The sequence below is a fragment of the Lipotes vexillifer genome, unplaced genomic scaffold (assembly GCF_000442215.2).
Source record: "Lipotes vexillifer unplaced genomic scaffold, Lipotes_vexillifer_v1.1 scaffold837, whole genome shotgun sequence".
Classification (NCBI taxonomy): Eukaryota; Metazoa; Chordata; class Mammalia; order Artiodactyla; family Lipotidae; genus Lipotes; species Lipotes vexillifer.
In genome coordinates, this window is record NW_006775771.1 from 1244439 (window position 1) to 1264405 (window position 19967).

At 36.3% G+C, this 19967-nt stretch overlaps 1 protein-coding gene across 3 annotated transcripts in view; it reads right to left on the bottom strand.

Annotated features, from left to right (window-relative positions):
* The window catches only part of MON2 (MON2 regulator of endosome-to-Golgi trafficking), a 124343-nt gene that overhangs the window by 71231 nt on the left and 33145 nt on the right, over window positions 1–19967 (bottom strand). For all 3 annotated transcript variants that reach the window (XM_007450187.1, XM_007450188.1, XM_007450189.1), the window contains exons 8-11: window positions 16119–16313; window positions 5072–5196; window positions 4550–4686; window positions 3606–3759 (exon numbers count right to left, since the gene is read on the bottom strand). In XM_007450187.1, the coding sequence (XP_007450249.1) occupies window positions 3606–3759; window positions 4550–4686; window positions 5072–5196; window positions 16119–16313 (611 nt within the window). The remainder of the gene's footprint in view (window positions 1–3605; window positions 3760–4549; window positions 4687–5071; window positions 5197–16118; window positions 16314–19967) is intronic.

The following is a 19967-nucleotide window of genomic DNA, read 5'->3' on the forward strand; positions in this document are numbered from 1 at the left end:
TCCTTTTAATTATGTCTTTGCACAAGCAAAAGCTAAGAGAATTCAGCACCACCAAACCAGCTTCACAACAAATGCTAAAGGAACTTCTCTAGGCAGGAAACACAAGAGAAGGAAAAGACCTACAATAACAAACCCAAAACAATTAAGAAAATGGTAATAGGAACATACCTTAAATGTAAATGGATTAAATGCTCCAACCAAAAGACACAGACTGGCTGAAAAACAAGACCCATATATATGCTGTCTACAAGAGACCCACTTCAGACCTAGGGACACATACAGACTGAAAGTGAGGGGATGGAAAAAGATATTCCATGCAAATGGAAATCAAAAGAAAGCTAGAGTAGCAATTCTCATATCAGAGAAAATAGATTTTAAAATAAAGACTATTATAAGAGACAAAGAAGGACCCTACATAATGATCAAGGGATCAATCCAAGAAGAAGATTTAACAATTGTAAATATTTATGCACCCAACATAGGAGCACCTCAATACATAAGGCAGATGCTAACAGCCATAAAAGAGGAAATCAACAGTAACACAATTATAGTAGGGGACTTTAACACCCCACTTTCACCAATGGACAGATCATCCAAAAGGAAAATAAATAAGGAAACACAAGCTTTAAATGACACACTAAACTTGACTGATATTTATAGGACATGCCATCCAAAAACAGCATATTACACTTTCTTCTCAAGTGCTCATGAAACATTCCCCAGGACAGATCCTATCTTGGGTCACAAATCAAGCCTTGGTAAATTTAAGAAAACTGAAATCATATCAAGTATCTTTTCTGACCACAACGCTATGAAACTAGATATCAATTACAGGAAAAAACCTGTAAAACAAGCAAACATATGGAGGCTAAACAATACACTACTAAATAATCAAGATATCACTGAAGAGATCAAAGAGGAAATCAAAAAATACCTAGAAACAAATGACAATGAAAACACGATGATCCAAAACCTATGGGATGCAGCAAAAGCACTTCTAAGTGGGAAGTTTATAGAAATACAATCCTACCTCAAGAAACAAGAAACACATCAAATAAACCACCAAACCTTACACCTAAAGCAATCAGAGAAAAAAGAACAAAAGAACCCCCAAAGTTAGCAGAAGGAAAGAAATCATAAAGATCAGATCAGAAATAAAGGAAAAAGAAATGAAGGAAACAATAGCAAAGATCAATAAAACTAAAAGCTGGTTCATTGAGAAGATAAACACAATTGATAAACCATTAGCCAGACTCATCAAGAAAAAAAGGTAGAAGACACAAATCAATAGAATTAGAAATGAAAAAGGAGAAGTAACTGACATTGCAGAAACACAAAGGATCATGAGAGATTACTACAAGCAACTATATGCCAATAAAATGGACAGCCTGGAAGAAATGGACACATTCTTAGAAAAGCACAACCTTCTGAGACTGAACCAGGAAGAAATAGGAAATATAAACAGACCAACCACAAGCACTGAAATTGAGACTGTGATTTAAAATATTCCAACAAACAAGAGTCCAGGACCAGATGGCTTCACAGGTGAATTCTATCAAACATTTAGAGAAAAGCTAACACCTATCTTTCTCAAACACTTCTAAAATATAGCAGAGGGAAGAACACTCCCAAACTCATTCTGCAAGGCCACCATCACCGATACCAAAACCAGACAGAGATGTCACAAAGAAAGAAAACTACAGGCCAATATCACTGATGAATATAGATGCAAAAATCCTCAACAAAATACTAGCAAGCAGAATTCAACAGCACATTAAAAGGATCATGCACCATGATCAAGTGGGGTTTACCCCAGGAATGCAAGGATTCTTCAGTATATGCAAATCAATCAATGTGATACACCATATTAACAAATTGAAGGAGAAAAACCATATGATCATCTCAATAGATGCAGAGAAAGCTTTTGACAAAATTCAACACCCATTTATGATAAAAACCCTCCAGAAAATAGGCATAGACAGAACTTTCCTCAACTGAATAAAGGCCATATATGACAAGCCTACAGCCAACATCACCCTCAATGGTGAAAAACTGAAACCATTTCCACTAAGATCAGGAACAAGAAAAGGTTGCCCACTCTCACCACTATGATTCAACATTGTTTTGGAAGTTTGAGCCACAGCAATCAGAGAAGAAAAAGAAATAAAAGGAATCCAAATTGGAAAGAAGTAAAGCTGTCACTGTTTGCAGATGACATGATGCTATACATAGAGAATCCTAAAGATGCTACCAGAAAACTACTAGAGCTAATCAATGAATTTGGTAAAGTAGCAGGATACAAAAGTAATGCATAGAAATCTCTTGCATTCCTATATACTAATGATGAAAAATGTGAAAGTGAAATTAAGGAAACACTCCCATTTACCACTGCAACAAAAAGAATAAAATACATAGGAATAAACCTACCTAAGGAGATAAAAGACCTGTATGCAGAAAACTATAAGACACTGATGAAAGAAATTAAAGACGATACAAACAGATGGAGAGATATACCATGTTCTTGGATTGGAAGAATCAACATCGTGAAAATGCCTATACTACCCAAAGCAATCTACAGATTCAATGCAATCCCTATCAAACTACCAATGGCATTTTTCACAGAACTAGAACAAAAAATTTCACAATTTGTATGGAAACACAAAAGACCCCAAAATGCCAAAGCAATCTTGAGAAAGAAAAACAGAGCTGGAGGAATCAGGCTCCCTGACTTCAGAATATACTACAAAGCTACAGTAATCAAGACAGTATGGTACAAAAACAGAAATATAGATCAATGGAACAGGGTAGAAAGCCTAGAGATAAACCCACGCACATATGGTCACCTTATTTAATTTTTAAAAATTTTTTTGCGGTACATGGCCTCTCACTGCTGTGGCCTCTCCCGTCACGGAGCACAGGCTCCGGACGTGCAAGCTCAGTGGCCATGGCTCATGGGCCCAGCTGCTCCGCGGCATGTGGGATCTTCCCGGACCGGGGCACGAACCCGTGTCCCCTGCATCGGCAGGCGGACTCTCAACCACCGCGCCATCAGGGAAGCCCCATAATGACAAATTTTTAAATAACACATGTGGAATCCATTAAACACTTTAATTAATTAAACTAAAAGTTCCATGTGTTAAACCCTAAAAATGTGATCAGCCAAACACTTAACTATTCACATACAGAATCCTGAAAGGTAGATATATCACTACTCCCATTTTATAGTTGAGTACATTGAGATTTTTAAATAGGGAAACTAATTTGCTGAAGGTAACTCAGTATCAGAAGACCTAAGTCCACAAGGCCTGAAATCAAGCCACATACTTAAATCAAAAAGCCATACAGAACAAGTGGATAGGTCCTTAGGTCAAGAAATCACATTCTGTTTTGTAATGCTGTTAATAGTCCTCAAGTAGTACAAAAGAAAACAAACAAAATCCAGTCCTAGATAAAATTCTCAAAATATGACAAAAGAAAATTAGTTCTTAAATATGTTAGAAATAGTAGGTCTAAAATTTTAAATATAATGCAGAGAGAAACATTTTAGTATAAAATATAACCCCCAACAATAACATTCCTTACAAAATAATGCTACTACTACTTACTAGGTTGCTTTAGCACTGCCTTGTACTGTTACAGTCAGAATAGGTATCCAAGTTCCCCTATATTCAAATGCTGGTAGCAAAGTAACACCTCCACCAATCCCCAACATTCCTGAGTTAGCTGGTGCCGAGACAGGGCCAACTGAATTATTGTTTCCTGTTAGATAAGGGAAAGCAAGCAAAGACACCAATTTACTACTTAATTACAAATCCATAATATTCAAACACTTGGTCAATTTTTTTTAAATTATGCTATAGGAATGGATACTGCACAAATAAATGAAATTTATCAATCCTATTTTGGCTACTAGAGAGTCTCCCTGTTTCCCCAAAACACCATTTCCTTCTTTATATAAAAGGTACTAATGAGTAAAAATACTGACAAACTATGTAACATACCTTTTGTTAAATCACTTTTTACCAGAGGTGGGAATAAAGGACAAAAGAGACCACTAATCAGAAAGTTAAAAATGGAAGAGAAAGAAGTTAAAGGGAACAAGAAGCTATACACTGATTTCCAAACTTAAATCATGTTCACCTGTTTTGTTAAAAGAATGACTAACAGACCTCCTTAGTTACTACCTTAGTAGTAACCACACTCTTTAAAGAGAGGCACCAAATGAAGATTCTTCTAAAATGAAAATTAGCATCTAAACTTTTGTTCTTATGTGATGAGAGGAACTGAAAGTATATCAGAGAAGAAAATATATTCTGGAAAGAAACACAGTTACCTCAGTGAGATCAAATTATTCTTTAAGTGTAAATCTTTATATTTATATATAAAACTTAAAATATTATAAAGAAATATAATAAATTATAAAATAAATGTATATATTTAGGTAACCTCAATTTCTCTAGTCACAGGATTTCTGTAAATATCCTCTCAGAATACTGAATATTGTAAATTACGGCAGAATATAAAAACCAAAATATGACTAAGCCTTTACCAGGTTGGTTTGTCGTAGCAGGATTTCCAGTCGGAGGGACAAGAAACAAGGACTGGATAAAAGATCCCAGTGCGTTCACAATATCACGAAAAACCTTGGTAGAATGCTGCTTCATATCATAGGACTGACAAAATGACCTGTAAAATAATTTTAAATGTTTCTGGAGAAAATATTTCATTAAAAATTTTTAACATTTTTTAATAGCAAGTAATGTTCATAAATCAGTCTCAATGCTATACTTAAAACTTCTTCATCACACCTGAGTGATTTTACTAACTCTGGACAAAGGTTCAGAACGAGGTCAGTGTTCTAAAAAAATTATCTTGGCCATATTAACTCAGTAAATTCAATTGATGGCAATCCCTAACCACACTTTTTGCCCACACCTACACCCCTCCATATACATACAATACACAATTTTCTTTGTTTAGAAATCATTATTATTTGAAATAAATATTTAAGTTCTTCCTGTTAGCATAAATATTAACCTATCCATTTAACAAAATATTGCTGAGGTTTTACCTCAATAGCTGAGGCTGCACACAGAGTCTGTGTATTGATTCCACTGCAACAGCTCGTAGCCACTGTGGTTTATCTCCATCCAGAAATTTCACCAGAAGTGACAGAAATATTTCACATTCAGTTACCTAAAAAATACAACATTTTTAATAATATTCCTTTAAATCTAAGAATTATAAATTATACTCTTATTCTTACTCCTATGGACAAACCAACAAGATCTCTTAATTTTAAATAAATTATGATCCTTAATGGGGAGCGGAGAAAAAGAAAAGAAGAGAAATTGAAGAAAAGAAAAAGAAAAGAAGAGAAAAGTAGTTATATATGGAAAAGATAACAGTAAAAATCATCAGTGTCTCTCTAAATATATCATCGAAAACTCATGAAAACTAATGATCTTCTAACATGGTTAATCTTTTATACCTATTCTTTAGAAAGCACTATGCACCACCATGCCATCCTCATTCCTGGAAGGCAGCATGTATCATGTACACTCATGTACCCTTCATTAATATCAAAACACTTTTTCCATGTGTTCTTATGCTGCTTAAGAAACAGAGGCAATAAGCCAAAGAATGTTCGGCATATATTTTCTAGTAGGAAAACAAGAAGGAACCTGTAGCAGTTGACAGGTGTAAGATATGTAAAGTACTGAGAACAAGGCTTGGTACATAGTTTTGCATTATTAACTATTAGTTATTACCTTTGGTATTAAGATAATCCATCTCCTTTGCAAGCTCTTTATAAATAAATAACATTTAAAGCATATTCTTGACATTATTCATTAAATGTCTGATAACTGAACAAATGAACACATGAAAAGTAACCAGTTTATTCAAAGGTTGTTTCTGTTACATATTTGTTGAGGACACAGCAGGACCTCTGGGAGGTAAGAATTAACCTGACATTGTGATCGCTAGGCCAAACTAAATCATACTTCCACACCAAGGACAGCAGGTTATTGGACGTTTTAGCTGGGGGTGCTCCAAAATGAATGAGCATAATGCGAGGCAAGAAATTATGAGAATAGAGGAGCCCTCAGGATTTTAGCCCAAAGTCTCAGCAGTTGGTATTTTAGTTGCCTTTTAGGGAGATGCTTAAAAATAGGACATAATTATAAAGTAGGAGGGATAACTAAAAACAATTTCATCCTTAGACTGCTATGACTGGGTAAGTCATAAGGCAGAGCTTTGTCACTGTCCTAAAACTTGATATGGTGGAAAAGCACTAGATCAGAAATCACATGGCTCAGCTTCTTTATCCATCAACTTTGCAGATGACAACAAGCTAGCTAATCTTCTTATAAATAAAGGATAAAAGTACCTGCACCTTCCTGAGAACTCAAATGAGAAAAATATGAATAAAAAAATCCCCTAAACATGACAAATTGACATGCAAATGCACAGTGCTTACTATTTTTTATAAATAAAATTACCCCTTTTAGTAAAGAACTGAAAAGGAGAGAATCATGCTAGTGACTCACTGGGCAACAGTTTTATCTACTGAAGAGTTTTAACATGAGTAGGTCCTTCAAAATGTGTACTATTGCTTTAGAGTAAAAGTAAAATTTAAAATGGTGACAGAATTGAAGCTCACTGGTTAGGTTTGCAAGCCAGAAAATAAAGGCTCTCAGAAACATCAAGTACATCACAGCCAAAGGAATTATTAATGTTATAAAACTTGCCTTTAAGAGTTTCCTTTCATTTCCTCTCCTATGAAAAAGTGACTACAGTACAAAGCAAACAATCACTCAATTTTATACTACAGCCACTAAAATCTTGTGATTTGGGTAAAAGAGAAGAGCCTCTCTCCTGAGGTCTGAAGCTTTGTTCTTGCTTCTTCCCTCCTTGCCAAGTGTGAAACTCTGATCAGAGAACTAGTGTCTGAGGACAATGAATTGTCCTCAAGGGTATCTATCAATGGAAGGTGCATATTGTGAATCTAAGTTAAGCCTTTCCTCCAAGAGGCTGCACTCATATGAAACAGGTACCTATGGTCCAAGTCCAACTCTTGTGGCACAAAAGTACTCCATGAACACCATTATACTAGCATGAAGGGTGAGGAATGTTTCTGAATTCCTATAGTCCTTTGGTACCAAATAATAGTCAAGAGACAACTGATGTTAAGATGAATCAAAGCCATCCTGGTGGAAATTTTCATTGAAATACCACATATATGTCTGATAAGGTATAATGTACATAAGATAACTGTTTGCTTAGGAGACAATGAAGAAAGTCTTGTAGAATATTTAAATGCAGGAGTCTATTTCTCAGGAGCTGTTTAGTGCTAACAACCTTATAAGCTAGTGGATTTGTCAGTGATAAGATCCTTTGTGAGAGAAATATATGTAAAGACGTGGAAAATTAAGTTGCACACATCAATTTAGCCCATTCATTCCTTTTTAAAAGCAGTAAGTCAAAGGCAGAAGAGAAATATGCTAGCCACTTACAACTAAGTTTAGTAAACTCCTTAAAGATATGTTCCTAAAAAAGACATCTGGGCATGGAGCCTAAGTGTATCAGAGAGCAGAAGAGCACCTAGCTCAGATGACATAACATGGAAAGAATATATCTGTACCTGAATTACTGGAGCATTCTAATTTCTTCTAATCACTCTCTATATATTAACAGAAGATTAGTTATCTTCTCTGCCCTGAGTTACTTGATAGAATAAGAGATAAGCTGGTGAATACTGGGGAAGAACACTGATTCTCCAGTGCAGTGGTTCCCAAAGTGTGGTCCCTCAGACCATTTCGTACATCTGTAACATCACATTATTTTCGTAATAAGACTAAGATATTACTTGCCATTTTTAATGTATTGACATTTGTACTGATGATTCAAAACAATGGTGGGTAAAACAGCTGGTGCTTTAGCAAGAATCAAGGCAGTAGCACCGAACTGTACTAGTGTCATTGTATTCTTCACCATCCCACACAATTAAGAAAAGTAAAAGGGTCTATTTCACCTAAGGACCACAATCACAATGAACAAAAATAAAATAACAAATAACAAATAAAATACAATTCTTGATTTTATTAAATCTGACCCATACGTGCATGTCTTTGTAATTTTCTGTGTGACAAAACAGGAAGTACACATGAAGTACTTTTGCTGTGTATCCAAGTACAATGGCTGTGTCTGAAGGAAAGGCACAGCTGGGAACGGAACTAATCACTCTTTTTCTCCTATGAGAACCATTTTAACTAAAAGAGTATATGGCAAACTATGACTATTTAGACTTGTGTATGTTGCAGATATTTTCTCAAAAATTAACCAAGTAAGCCTGTCACTTTTGGGGAAACTGGACAGTATTTATTGTCAATGATAAGATTCAAGCTTTCAAACAAAAATTAGAATTTTGGAAAACTTATATCTGCTGTTGTGACCTTGACAGCTTTTAAAAAACAAAAGACTCTTCTGATAAATGGTTGCTGATATTAACATGTGTGATTTTTGGTACTGTATAAAGTATTAACATTTGGAACATTTGCTCAACCATAATAAATGATGCATGGGTAAAGGATACAAGTGAAGCATCAGATGAATCAATGAATTTTAACGTAACAGAGTATAAAAATGTCATTACCATGGTTTCATATTCTACACCTTTAAGAAAGAGTCACTGGTTCAGTTTGGTATAAGATCGAAGAAGAATATATACTATTACCTGAAAATGCCATTAAAATAATTCTGCTTTTTCTAACTATATATCATTGTGAGGACAGATTTTCTTCGTATGCTTTGACCGAAACAACGTATCACAAAATAATGAAAATAGAAGAAGGTATGAGAATCCAGCTATCTTCTATTAAGTCAGACATTAAAGAAATTTGCAAAAACTATAAAACAATGTTTTTTTTCCTTTGGAAAATACAGGTATCTTTCACGAAAATAAATTTTTCTGTTAACATGTAATGGATTTTAGTATCATCTCAGACTTAATTTTTAATACAGTAAATAATATTAGAAATAATCCACATAAATGAAAGCTCCTCAATATTTTTAAAGCATATAAAGGGGTCCTACAACCAAAAAGTATAAGAATTACTACTCTAGTATGTCCTTTAAGATGTATCATTTCCAGGTTTAAATATAGAAAACACAAGAGAAATAAGAGAGATGAATTCCACATCAATCACGTACCTCACCCCACAACAACCACACTTCTAACTTTTGCCCTTGGAGAAACTAGAATGTCTGAACTGTTCCACACTAATGAGTCAAGTCTCCATGTAACAAATTATAACACTGAGGAATTAACGTCATATCTGAAGAATTCATCTTTGCAGCACAGTCCTAGAGCTGCCTTGTTATGAAGGGAAGTTTCACCAGTTGGTCATCACGTCCAATTGATAAGTGAAGAATAGAAGCAGGCTTTTCTCTTCCTTCAAACAGCAACATTCAATCTTTACTGTAGCTGGCTGTGCTTTTATCTCTCCCCATTCTGTCCCCCCCAGATCGAGGAGACTAAGATCAAAATATAGAGAATGGTAGAGGAGCAGTACAGGAAACTTGGCACTGGCAGCCTTGGAGAGAGGAAGAAATGAGAACTAAGAAAACAGTGAAGAATAAAATGCACTGGGGTTAAGAGTGTGGGTTTTGGGGGTGTAACAGAATTACTTAACATCCCAGCTCTGCAGCTTATAAACTGTATGATCTCAGGCAAACTACATAAATATCCTGAACCTCATTTTTTCAGCTGTAAACTGAAATACGAAGGCCTGATTTATAGGGTTGTAGTAAAGTCTAAATGAATGTAAAGTACTTGTTAGTATCCAGAATATATGCACTCAATAACAGCAATTTCATCTAAAACTGAAATTACTAAAGAATAAGATTTCTGTAGCTATGAAAAAGTCACTGGATGAACCACTAGATAACAGAAGTGGTGAACAGAAACCAAATGCCTTAGTCTGCTTGAGCTGCCATAACAAAATACCATAGACTGGGTGGCTTAGAAAACAGAAATTTATTTCTCACAGTTCTAGAGGGTGCAAGTCTGAGATCGGGGTGGCAGCATGATTGGGTTCTGGTGAGGGCTCTTTTTCTGGCTTGCAGGCGGCTGCCTTACTACTGTGTCGTCACATGGCAGACAGAGAGAGAGAGCACGCTCTCCAGTACCTCTTTGTATAAGGTCACTAATTCTATCATGGGGGCCCTACCTTCATGACCTCGTCTAACCTAATTATCTCCCAAAGATCTCATCTCCAAATACTGTCACAGTGGGGGGTTAAGGCTTCAACATATAAATTTTGAAGGGATACAATTCAGCACCAAGTATTATAAAAATAAAAGATAATTAAGTTGGTAATTCTTGATTTGGGAACAGAAACAAAATGTGAATTCTGCATTTGTCATGGTGAAGATGTAAGCATGCTGCATTACTGTGGAGAACAGAAAAAAGATGGGGTTCTCCATTTCTGATTAGTGGATATGAAAAGGAAAAGGAGAAATGTCTTCTCTTTCTACAGCCTTATGTTAATTTAACTAGTTAAACATGTATTTTAGAGAGGGAAGAGAGAGAAGCCCTCCCAAGATAACTCTGATAATACTTAGGGAATAAATAGTGAAGTGATATATATTCGGCCTAGTCACAGGTAACAAACTCTCTGTTTTTGTTCATCTGGGAAAGACTTCATTTCTCCTTCATTTTGAAGGAAAGTTTTGATTAGTATTCTTGATTGACAGTTTTTTCTTTCTGTACTTTGAATATATCACCCCATTCCCTTCTGGCTGGCAAGGTTTCTGCTAAGAAGTCTGCTGAAAATCTTATGAAAGCTCCCTTGCACATGAAGAATCACTTTTCTTTTTCTGCTTTAAAGATATTTTGTCTGTGACTTTTGACAGCTTGATTATAATGTGTCTCGGTTTAGGTCTCTTGAATTAATCCCAGTTGGAATTCTTTGAGCTTCATGAATTTGTATGTCCATTTCCTTCTTCAAATTTGGGGAGTTTCAGCTGTTACTTGTTCAAATAGGCTCTCTGCCCCCTTCCCTCCTCATCTAAGACTCCCATAATGCATTGTGAAATAATAAGAAATATATATGTTGGTCTCCACCCCTGATTTTAGGAGAGCTCCTAAAACCCTTGTAAATAGGGGTGGCTAGGAGCATCCTTTGTTCTAAGAATTGACTTCTGACCCCAGTTCCTGACACATATCTCCTAAAGCCCTTGTAATTCCCTGAATGATAGGAGCATCTGACACAGAGCTCCTAAATCCCTTGGAACTTCGTAGGTAACAGGAGTATCTTTTGTTCTAATGAGGCAGCTCTCAATGGACTCTGGGATAGGGGTTAGTTACCAGAAAGAGCAAACCATGATTAGAAGCTTGGTACTTTCAGCCCCACCCTCCATTCTCTGGAGTGGGAAGAGGGGTGGAAATTGAGTTAATAATCAATCATGCCTACATGATGAAACCTCCCTAAAAATCACCAAAATATGGAGTTTGGGGAACATCCAGGTTAGTGAACACATTTACATGACAGAAGGGTGGTATACCCCAGCTTCACAGGGACAGAAGCTCCTGCTCTCAGGACCCTTCCAGAATTCACCCTATGTATCTCTTTATCTGCCTGTTCATTGATATCCTTTAAAATATCCTTGCTAATAAATTGGCAAAAGTAAGTAAAATGTTTTCCTGGGTTCTGTGAGCCACTTTATCAAGTTACTGAACCCCAAGAAGGGGTCGTGAGAACCTCCAATTTGTAGCCAAGTTAGACAGAAGTTGTTGGTAACCTGGGGATCCACTACTTGGGACTGGCATCTAAAACAGGGGACAGTCTCGCGGACTGATCCCTTAACCTATGGGGCCTGTGCTAACTCTGGTAGATGTCAGAATTTAATCAAAATGTAAGACACCTGGCTGTCAGAGAACTGGTCAGTGTGGGAAAAATATCCACGTTTGGTTACAGAGGTATTGTGAGTGTGAAAGTAAAATACAGTGTATTTTTCCTAGACATGCATATACTGGTCTACTTGAGGTGTCCCATAGGGTCTCTTCATTCTTTTTTCTTTTTGCTCCTCTGACTTGATAATTTCAAATAACCTGTCTTCAACTTTGCTGATTCTTCCTTCTGCTTGATCCAGTCTGCGTCTATTTCCTCTAGTGAATTTTTTCAATTCAGTTACTGTATTCTTCAGCTTCAGAATTTGTTTGGTTCTTTTTTATAGTTTCTCTTTGTTGATATTCTCATTTTGTTCATATACCATTTTCCTGACTAGTTGTTTGTGTTCTCTTTTAGCTCTCTGAGCATCTTTGTGATGGTTATTTTGAATTCTTTGTTGGGTAACTCATTTATCTCCATTTCTTTAGGGACAGTTTCTGGAGGTTTATTTTGCTCCTCTTGTTAGGCCATGTTTTCCTGTTTATTTGTATGTCTTCTTATTTTCTGTTGAAATTTGGGCATTTGAAAAAACAGCTAACTCTTTTAGTCTTTATGGACTGGCTTTGTACAGGGAAAGATCTTTACCAATCAGCCCAGCTAGAGATTTTGGGGTGCTCTCAAACCTTTTCTGTCAATGTGTCCTCTCTGGGCTTATGTGTGTAATTTCCCAGCTAAAGACGTTTGCCGATTTCTATCAGGAGCTCCCCATGGTGTCTGTATGTAGTACTGCAGTCTGTGGTGCTGTATCAAGTCAAGGTATTGGTGCTTCCCCTGGTGTCTGTCTGTGTTATTATAATCTCCCTAGTGCTGTGGCAAGCCACAGGGCTTGACTTCGATCTCAGCAGGCCCCCAGGCATCCAAGTATGTTGCTGCCTTTCTTTTAAGTGTCCAAGAGTCAGCTGAGACAAAAATCAGTCCCTTGGGCAGTACCCCCAAAAGTCAGAACATTGGTTGCATATTTCACCCTTCTTTTCCACCTGAAGGAGAAGCCATAAGTTGGGAATTTCCCTTGATCATACCATGCTGTGCTGTGCCAGGAGTGGGACGAGGTACAGTGGGTAAGTGCAATGGGTTTTCCTACCCACTCTAATGAACCTTTTCTTGGCCTTGGACTTGCCTGGGGTGCTGTAATTTCTAAGCTGGTTTCTAGAGTTCTCACAAGGGCAATCTGTTCTGTATACTGTTAAGTTGGTGTCTCCACGAGGGGTAGAGTGCCTGGAGCTTCCTATTCTATCATCTTGTCACTCTGCTGTACATTTTTTTAAAAGTTTCTTTGTGGAAAGAAACAGACTATAAATAAACACAAATATAACAACTGATAGGTAAAAGCTTTCCATCTTTAGAGAAACTAATCTACCTTTCTTAAAAAAGAACTTTAAAAGACTCTTAAACCCTTGGCATCAAGCCCTGATAGTTTCCAGTTCCCTAAATAGCAACACATTCTCTTTTTTTAATTTAACTTTGCTTTTCTTTTTTTTTTTTTTTCCTTGCGTTATGCGGGCCTCTCACTGTTGTGGCCTCTCCCATTTGCGGAGCACAGGCTCCGGACGCGCAGGCTCAATGGCCATGGCTCACGGGCCCAGCCGCTCCGCGGCATGTGGGATCCTCCCGAAACGGGGCACGAACCCGCGTCTCCTGCATCGGCAGGCGGACTCTCAAGCACTGCGCCACCAGGGAAGCCCCCAACTTTGCTTTTCTTATATAGCAGGTTCTCATTAGTTATCTATTTTATACATACTAGCGTATATACGTCAAACCCAATCTCCCAATTCATCCCACCACCATCACCCCCCCCACTTTCCCCCTTGTTCTCCATACGTTTGTTCTCTACGTTTGTGTCTCCATCTCTGCCTTGCAAACTGGTTCATCTGTACCATTTTTCTAGATTCCACATATGTGCATTAATATACAATATCTGTTTTTCTCTTTCTGACTTACTTCACTCTGTATGACAATCTCTAGGTCCATCCACACCTCTACAAATGACCCAATTTTGTTCCTTTTTATGGCAGAGTAATATTCCATTGTATACATGTACCACATCTTCTTTATCCATTTGTCTGTGGATGGGCATTTAGGTTGCTTCCATCGCCTGGCTATTGTAAATAGTGCTGTAATGAACACTGGGGTGCATGTGTCTTTTTGAATTATGGTTTTCTCTGGGTATATGCCCAGTAGTGGGATTGCTGGGTCATATGGTAATTCTATTTTCAGATTTTTTAAGGAACCTCCATACTGTTCTCCGTAGTGGCTGTATCAATTTACATTCCCACCAATAGTGCAAGAGGGTTCCCTTTTCTCCACACCCTCCCCAGCATTTGTTGTTTGTAGGTTTTCTGATGATGCCCATTCTAACTGGTGTGAGGTAATACCTCATTGTAGTCTTGATTTGCATTTCTCTAATAATTAGTGGTGCTGAGCAGCTTTTCTTGTGCCTCATGGCCATGTGTATGTCTTCTTTGGAGAAATGTCTATTTAGGTCTTCTGCCCATTTTTGGATTGGGTTGTTTGTTTTTTTAATATTGAGCTGCATGAACTGTTTATATATTTGGGAGATTAATCCTCTGTCCATTGATTTGTTTGCAAATATTTTCTCCCATTCTGAGGTTGTCTTTTTGTCTTCTTTATAGTTTCCTTTGCTGTGCAAAACTTTTAAGTTTCATTAAGTCCTATTTGTCTGTTTTTATTTTCATTACTCTAGGAGGTAGGTCAAAAAAGATCTTGCTGTGATTTACATCAAAGAGTGTTCTTCCTATGTTTTCCCCTAAGAGCTTTATAGTGTCCGGTCTTACATTTAGGTTTTTAATCCATTTGGAGTTTATTTTTGTGTATGGTGTTAGGGAGTGTTGTAATTTCATTCTTAGCAACACATTTTGAAATGACTTGATTTCCTACAGTATTGCCAAACAATGTATTAAATATATTATAGATATACCTCACGTGGCCAGAAGTAATTATAACTACAGTGCTTATAAAGACTAGTTCTAAATGCATTTTACATAAATGGACTTGGAATAGGAAAAGAACATCTATGACAAGTATAACATAAATATGGAAAACACTTTTAAAAATAGTCTCCATAGAATTTAGTATAAACTACCTATACGGTCTAATAGTTTGTTATGTTGTTGGTTATCGCTAACATGTAGCATATTGACTTTTCATAGATGATCTATAACCAATTACTTTTTTTTTTTTTTTTGGCAGTACGCAGGCCTCTCACTGTTGTGGCCTCTCCCGTTGCGGAGCACAAGCTCCGGACACGCAGGCTCAGCAGCCATGGCTCATGGGCCTAGCTACTCCACAGCATGTGGGATCTTCCCAGACCAGGGCATGAACCCACGTCCCCTGCGTCGGCAGACTCTCAACCACTGCGCTACCAGGGAAGCCTTCTTTTTTCAAAAAAAAAAAAAATTCTTTTTTCTTGTGATGAGAACTTTTTTTTTTATTTTTGGCTGTGTTGGGTCTTCGGTTCTGTGCGAGGGCTTTCGCTAGTTGCGGCAAGCGGGGGCCACTCTTCATCGCGGCGCACGGGCCTCTATTACGGCTTCTCTTGTTGTGGAGCACAGGCTCCAGGTGTGCAGGCTCAGTAGTTGTAGCTCACGGGCCTAGTTGCTCCGCAGTATGTGGGATCTACCCAGACCAGGGCTCGAACCCGTGTCCCCCGCATTGGCAGGCAGATTCTCAACCACTGCACCACCAGGGAAGTCCTAACCAATTACTTTTGTTAATTAAAGTTAAGGTAAAATGCTGAATTTGACTTAACATAAAATTAAAAAGAAACATACCATCATATACCATTTTCTCTGAGAAATATTTAAGAGTCAATCATTACATTGAAAGAATTATGATCTGGAATATCACAACATATCCTGCATCCAAAAATTTATGCAAAATAGATACAATATTAGACTGAAAGTAAAAATTGATTTCTTATGCTAGAATTCACCAAATCTGATAATAGGCCATGACTCTTCTTTACATACATTAAAAATGCCACATAAACATAAGGGAAGAATGAACTTTTGAGTACCTAAGAGAGTACCTATAGGTACTCGAAAAAAAAAGTTTGCTTAACTGAAGTGAAAAAGCTAAATACATCATCTTGTCAGAAGAGACTTCATGCGATTACACACATAAACACATATGAAAATTAGCACTTACCAAAAGACTGTAAAATTGCTTAATCAGAACAGATACTACTCTCAGCAAACGCATGCAGATAGGAAAATATGGTTTTTCAACTGGTGCTGGAGAAGATGAAGTGCTGGAACCTTGTCTGAACTTTATATTTGGAGAAAAGAGCTTTATCACAAGAGGACATACCCTTTCTTTGAGGAGGAAACTAAATTCCTGATGCTATTTGCAAAGATTAAAAAAAAAAAGAAAAAATAGAAGAATTAACTTAGTTTGTACTTAATGCTTATAAAACAGTCTCACAGTTAATAATAATCTTTAATAATCTGTATGAATAATTTAGCTTTATTATAAGTTTATACAGTTTATTATTTTACCATTTTACACACAATTCTGAAATTAGTATTGTTCTTTGAGAATATAAGATCAAACAATATTTCAAGAAGTTTTAAAAAGAATCTAAGTTGAACATTTAATAATTTTGGAATTAAAACGATGTTTATTACTAGGAATTTTAATTTTAGTAGGACACTAGCAATTAAAAACATGAACAAAAGAAAGAAAATAGATTACACAAATTCAAACAGATAAAGCATTTAAATAGGCAGCTGACAAAAAATCTGTTTAATAAAGTATAATAAATGATATAATTCAGATTTTATTTTGCAAAGATAATTCTATTCATACATAGACGACTTACTAATTAAGTTAATATTTTGTTCTACGTAGATTGCTTGAACAGAACACAATGAGCTGATAAAACACAATGACAAACAAGCATAATTATTTTAAAGTCTGGGAATCTTGCAAAGAATTCTTAAGTTTTACTTATAATTATGGCATATTATGCAGAAAAGCTCCCTTAACCTATTAATGCCTTGACTATATTAGCCAAAAGTAGTCCCATTATACTGACAATACAAAGTCCAGTCTACATTTAATGTCTAACCTCAAAAATATATTATTCTGTTGTTTTAAGCATCTCAATATCATTAAAGCCACAAACAAAGAAACAATAATAAAAATCTACCAATCTAATCCTTTAATCTTACCAAAAAAAGGAAAAATAAGGCATAGAGCAGTTTATTTGTTCAGAATCACAAAATTTGTAAAATGTATTTTTTTAAAAAAATCAGGTTCATTCAAGGAAAAAAATCAGCTTCACTAGAGGAAAAAAAACACAGATAAGTAAAAAATAAAAGCTTTGCTCCATCTCACCTCCCAGAGATAAGTTAGTGAGTCATCATTGTTGACTCCAAATATATATCCTTCTAGTCTTTTATATCCATTTTTTTAAACATCTTTACTGGAGTATAATTGCTTTTATATCCATTTTAATGTGCTTTTAATTCTTCCCCCCAAAAAATGGGATCTTAAAAGTTAAGTGATTTGAAATTCTACTCTCAAATCTACAGTAGTTTCACTGACAAAATGAAAAAAATAGTTAAGTCCGTTTTCATACTTTATTAAATAACCTTAGGTATTGGTTAATTCATAAATATTACAGACAACTCTGAAAAGTTTTATCTATTCACTTTTCCCCCTCACTATTCAACTAGCTGCAACTGGGTTTCCTCCACAACCCCCATCAACCACTCCATCTCCACTGAAACTATTCTCATTATACTCATGATCTCTGTGGACAAACACTGCCCTTTCAGTCTTACCAAATTTCTTTGAAGCACCTGACATAACTGATTACTTGGTTCATCTTGAAGCTTTCTCTGCTTTTGTCTTTTATTATGCCACAGTCTCTCAGATACATTCCTACATTTCTGGCCCCCATGTTCTTAGTCTCTTTTGTATGCTCATCCTCTCATGCCCAACCATTTAACAATGAGGTTCCTCAGAGCTCCAGCATATCAGGTCCTCACTTCCATATGTTAACGCCATAGGTGATCTCATTCACTCCCATATCTTCAATTAGCAACTATATGCCAGTGAAGTTTAAATTTATAACTTTAGCCCAAAGCCTTACTTCTGAGCTCAAGATGCATAAATTAAACTACCATTTTGTGTACACTCAGGTATCTCAAAATGAGTAAATTCAAAACTGAATAAACTATCCTTTCTAGCAAAAGTTCTGCCTATAGAGTATTCCACCTTAGTAGCAAGCAACACACTACTCAAGCCAGAAAGCCAAAAGTCATCTTTGATTAATACAGTATAATTAATCCTATAGCTCGCTGATTTTATTTTGAAGAAGGTAAAAGACTGCTTTTTTTCCTCACATTTCAATGATTTATTCAGCATTTACTTGCTGACTGTTTAATATGTACCAAGCACTGTGCTAGGTAAAGGGATTCAAGGTTAAGTTCGATTTTGTCCCTGCCCTTATAAAGCTTATTTTCTAAAAGAGAAGACAGATCCTTTCTTAGAGCCACTGCTCTGGAATATTCTTTTCCTATACTACCTATTTCCCCCAACTAACTACTCTTTATCTTTTCAGGTGAAAGCTTCATAGCCTTCATTCATCACCAACTCTCCACCAGGTTTGGTACCTATGTTACTCATTTCCATAGCACTTTTTATACTTTTCCCTCACAGCACTCATCATGGCTTATCATTCAGTTAATGTTTTTCTTCCAATTAGATTGGTAAGTGCCGTAAGGGCAGGAATTTTATCTTCGTTAAATTCTGTATCCTTGGCACTGAACACATAGACTAGCATATTGTAAGGGATTGGTAAATTTTGATTGGATGAGTGAACAATGAGTGAATGAAAGCAAATATTTATCTCTTGAAGAAAACTTTGTAGGTGTAAATTTTAGGATATTACACAGAATAATTCTTTTTTCTCCTCTGCATTATAGCAGAAGAATAAAGTAGAATAGATTTATTATTGGGCACAATAAATCTGGAAACATTTTTTCAAATCTTTTCCTACAAAATTAAAAAACATAATCCAAACTATAGACATTTCAAATTCAAATTCATTGTCTATGGCCATACCACCCTGAACGCGTCTGATCTCGTCAAATTCAAATTCATTTACAAATTCATTCACTTATTCATTTAAATATTTATTGAACACCTGTCATATGCCAGGCACCACTATAGGCACCTATACAACAGTGAACTAAGTCCCTGCCTCATAGAGCTTACTTTCCTGTAGGGGAAGTGAGAAGATCAACTAATGTACAAATATATATGTCAGGAGGAAATAAGTGATACAAAGAAAAATAACAAGGAGTAAGAAAGACAAGGGTGCTGCCATGAAAAACAGCTGCCATTTTACACAGTGGTGAGGAAAGTTTATCTGGTAGGTTGACCACTGAGTAAAGACCTCAAAAGAGTAAGAGAACAAGCCATATGGCAGAAAAGCATTCCGGGTTCAGGAAGCAGGAAGTACAAAGGCCTAGGAGCAGGAGTACACCTGGGTCATTTAGGAACAACAAGAATGACAGTGTGGCTAGAGGGTGAGGGCACTTACAAACTATGAAACCTTAGACAAATTATTTAACCCTCTTAAAGTCTTAGCTTCCTCCTGTGTAAAGTAGGAATAACTGGTACTTCTCAGGCATTTGTGCAGCTTAAAGACAGTATGATATATAAGGAATTTAGCAAAGTCACAGCATGGAGTAGGCAGTCCAAAGTGGTAGCTGTTACAGCTATCAGTTTAGTCGAGTTGTATCTAAACTTATCCTATAATAATACAAGAAAGGGAATCATCAGTTAATATTGTTATCATTGAAAGCACTGAACAGTTGTCTAACATGGACCAAAAATTATGAACCATGTAGTAAAAGTTTCAGTCCCAACTCTTGGGCTAAAGGATCTTCTACTTTTTTTCTCACTTGATTCACACATTTTGTAGGTAAAAGCAAGGATAAAATAGATGACTTAGGGAGGGGCAGCATGGTAGGGAAAGGAGCT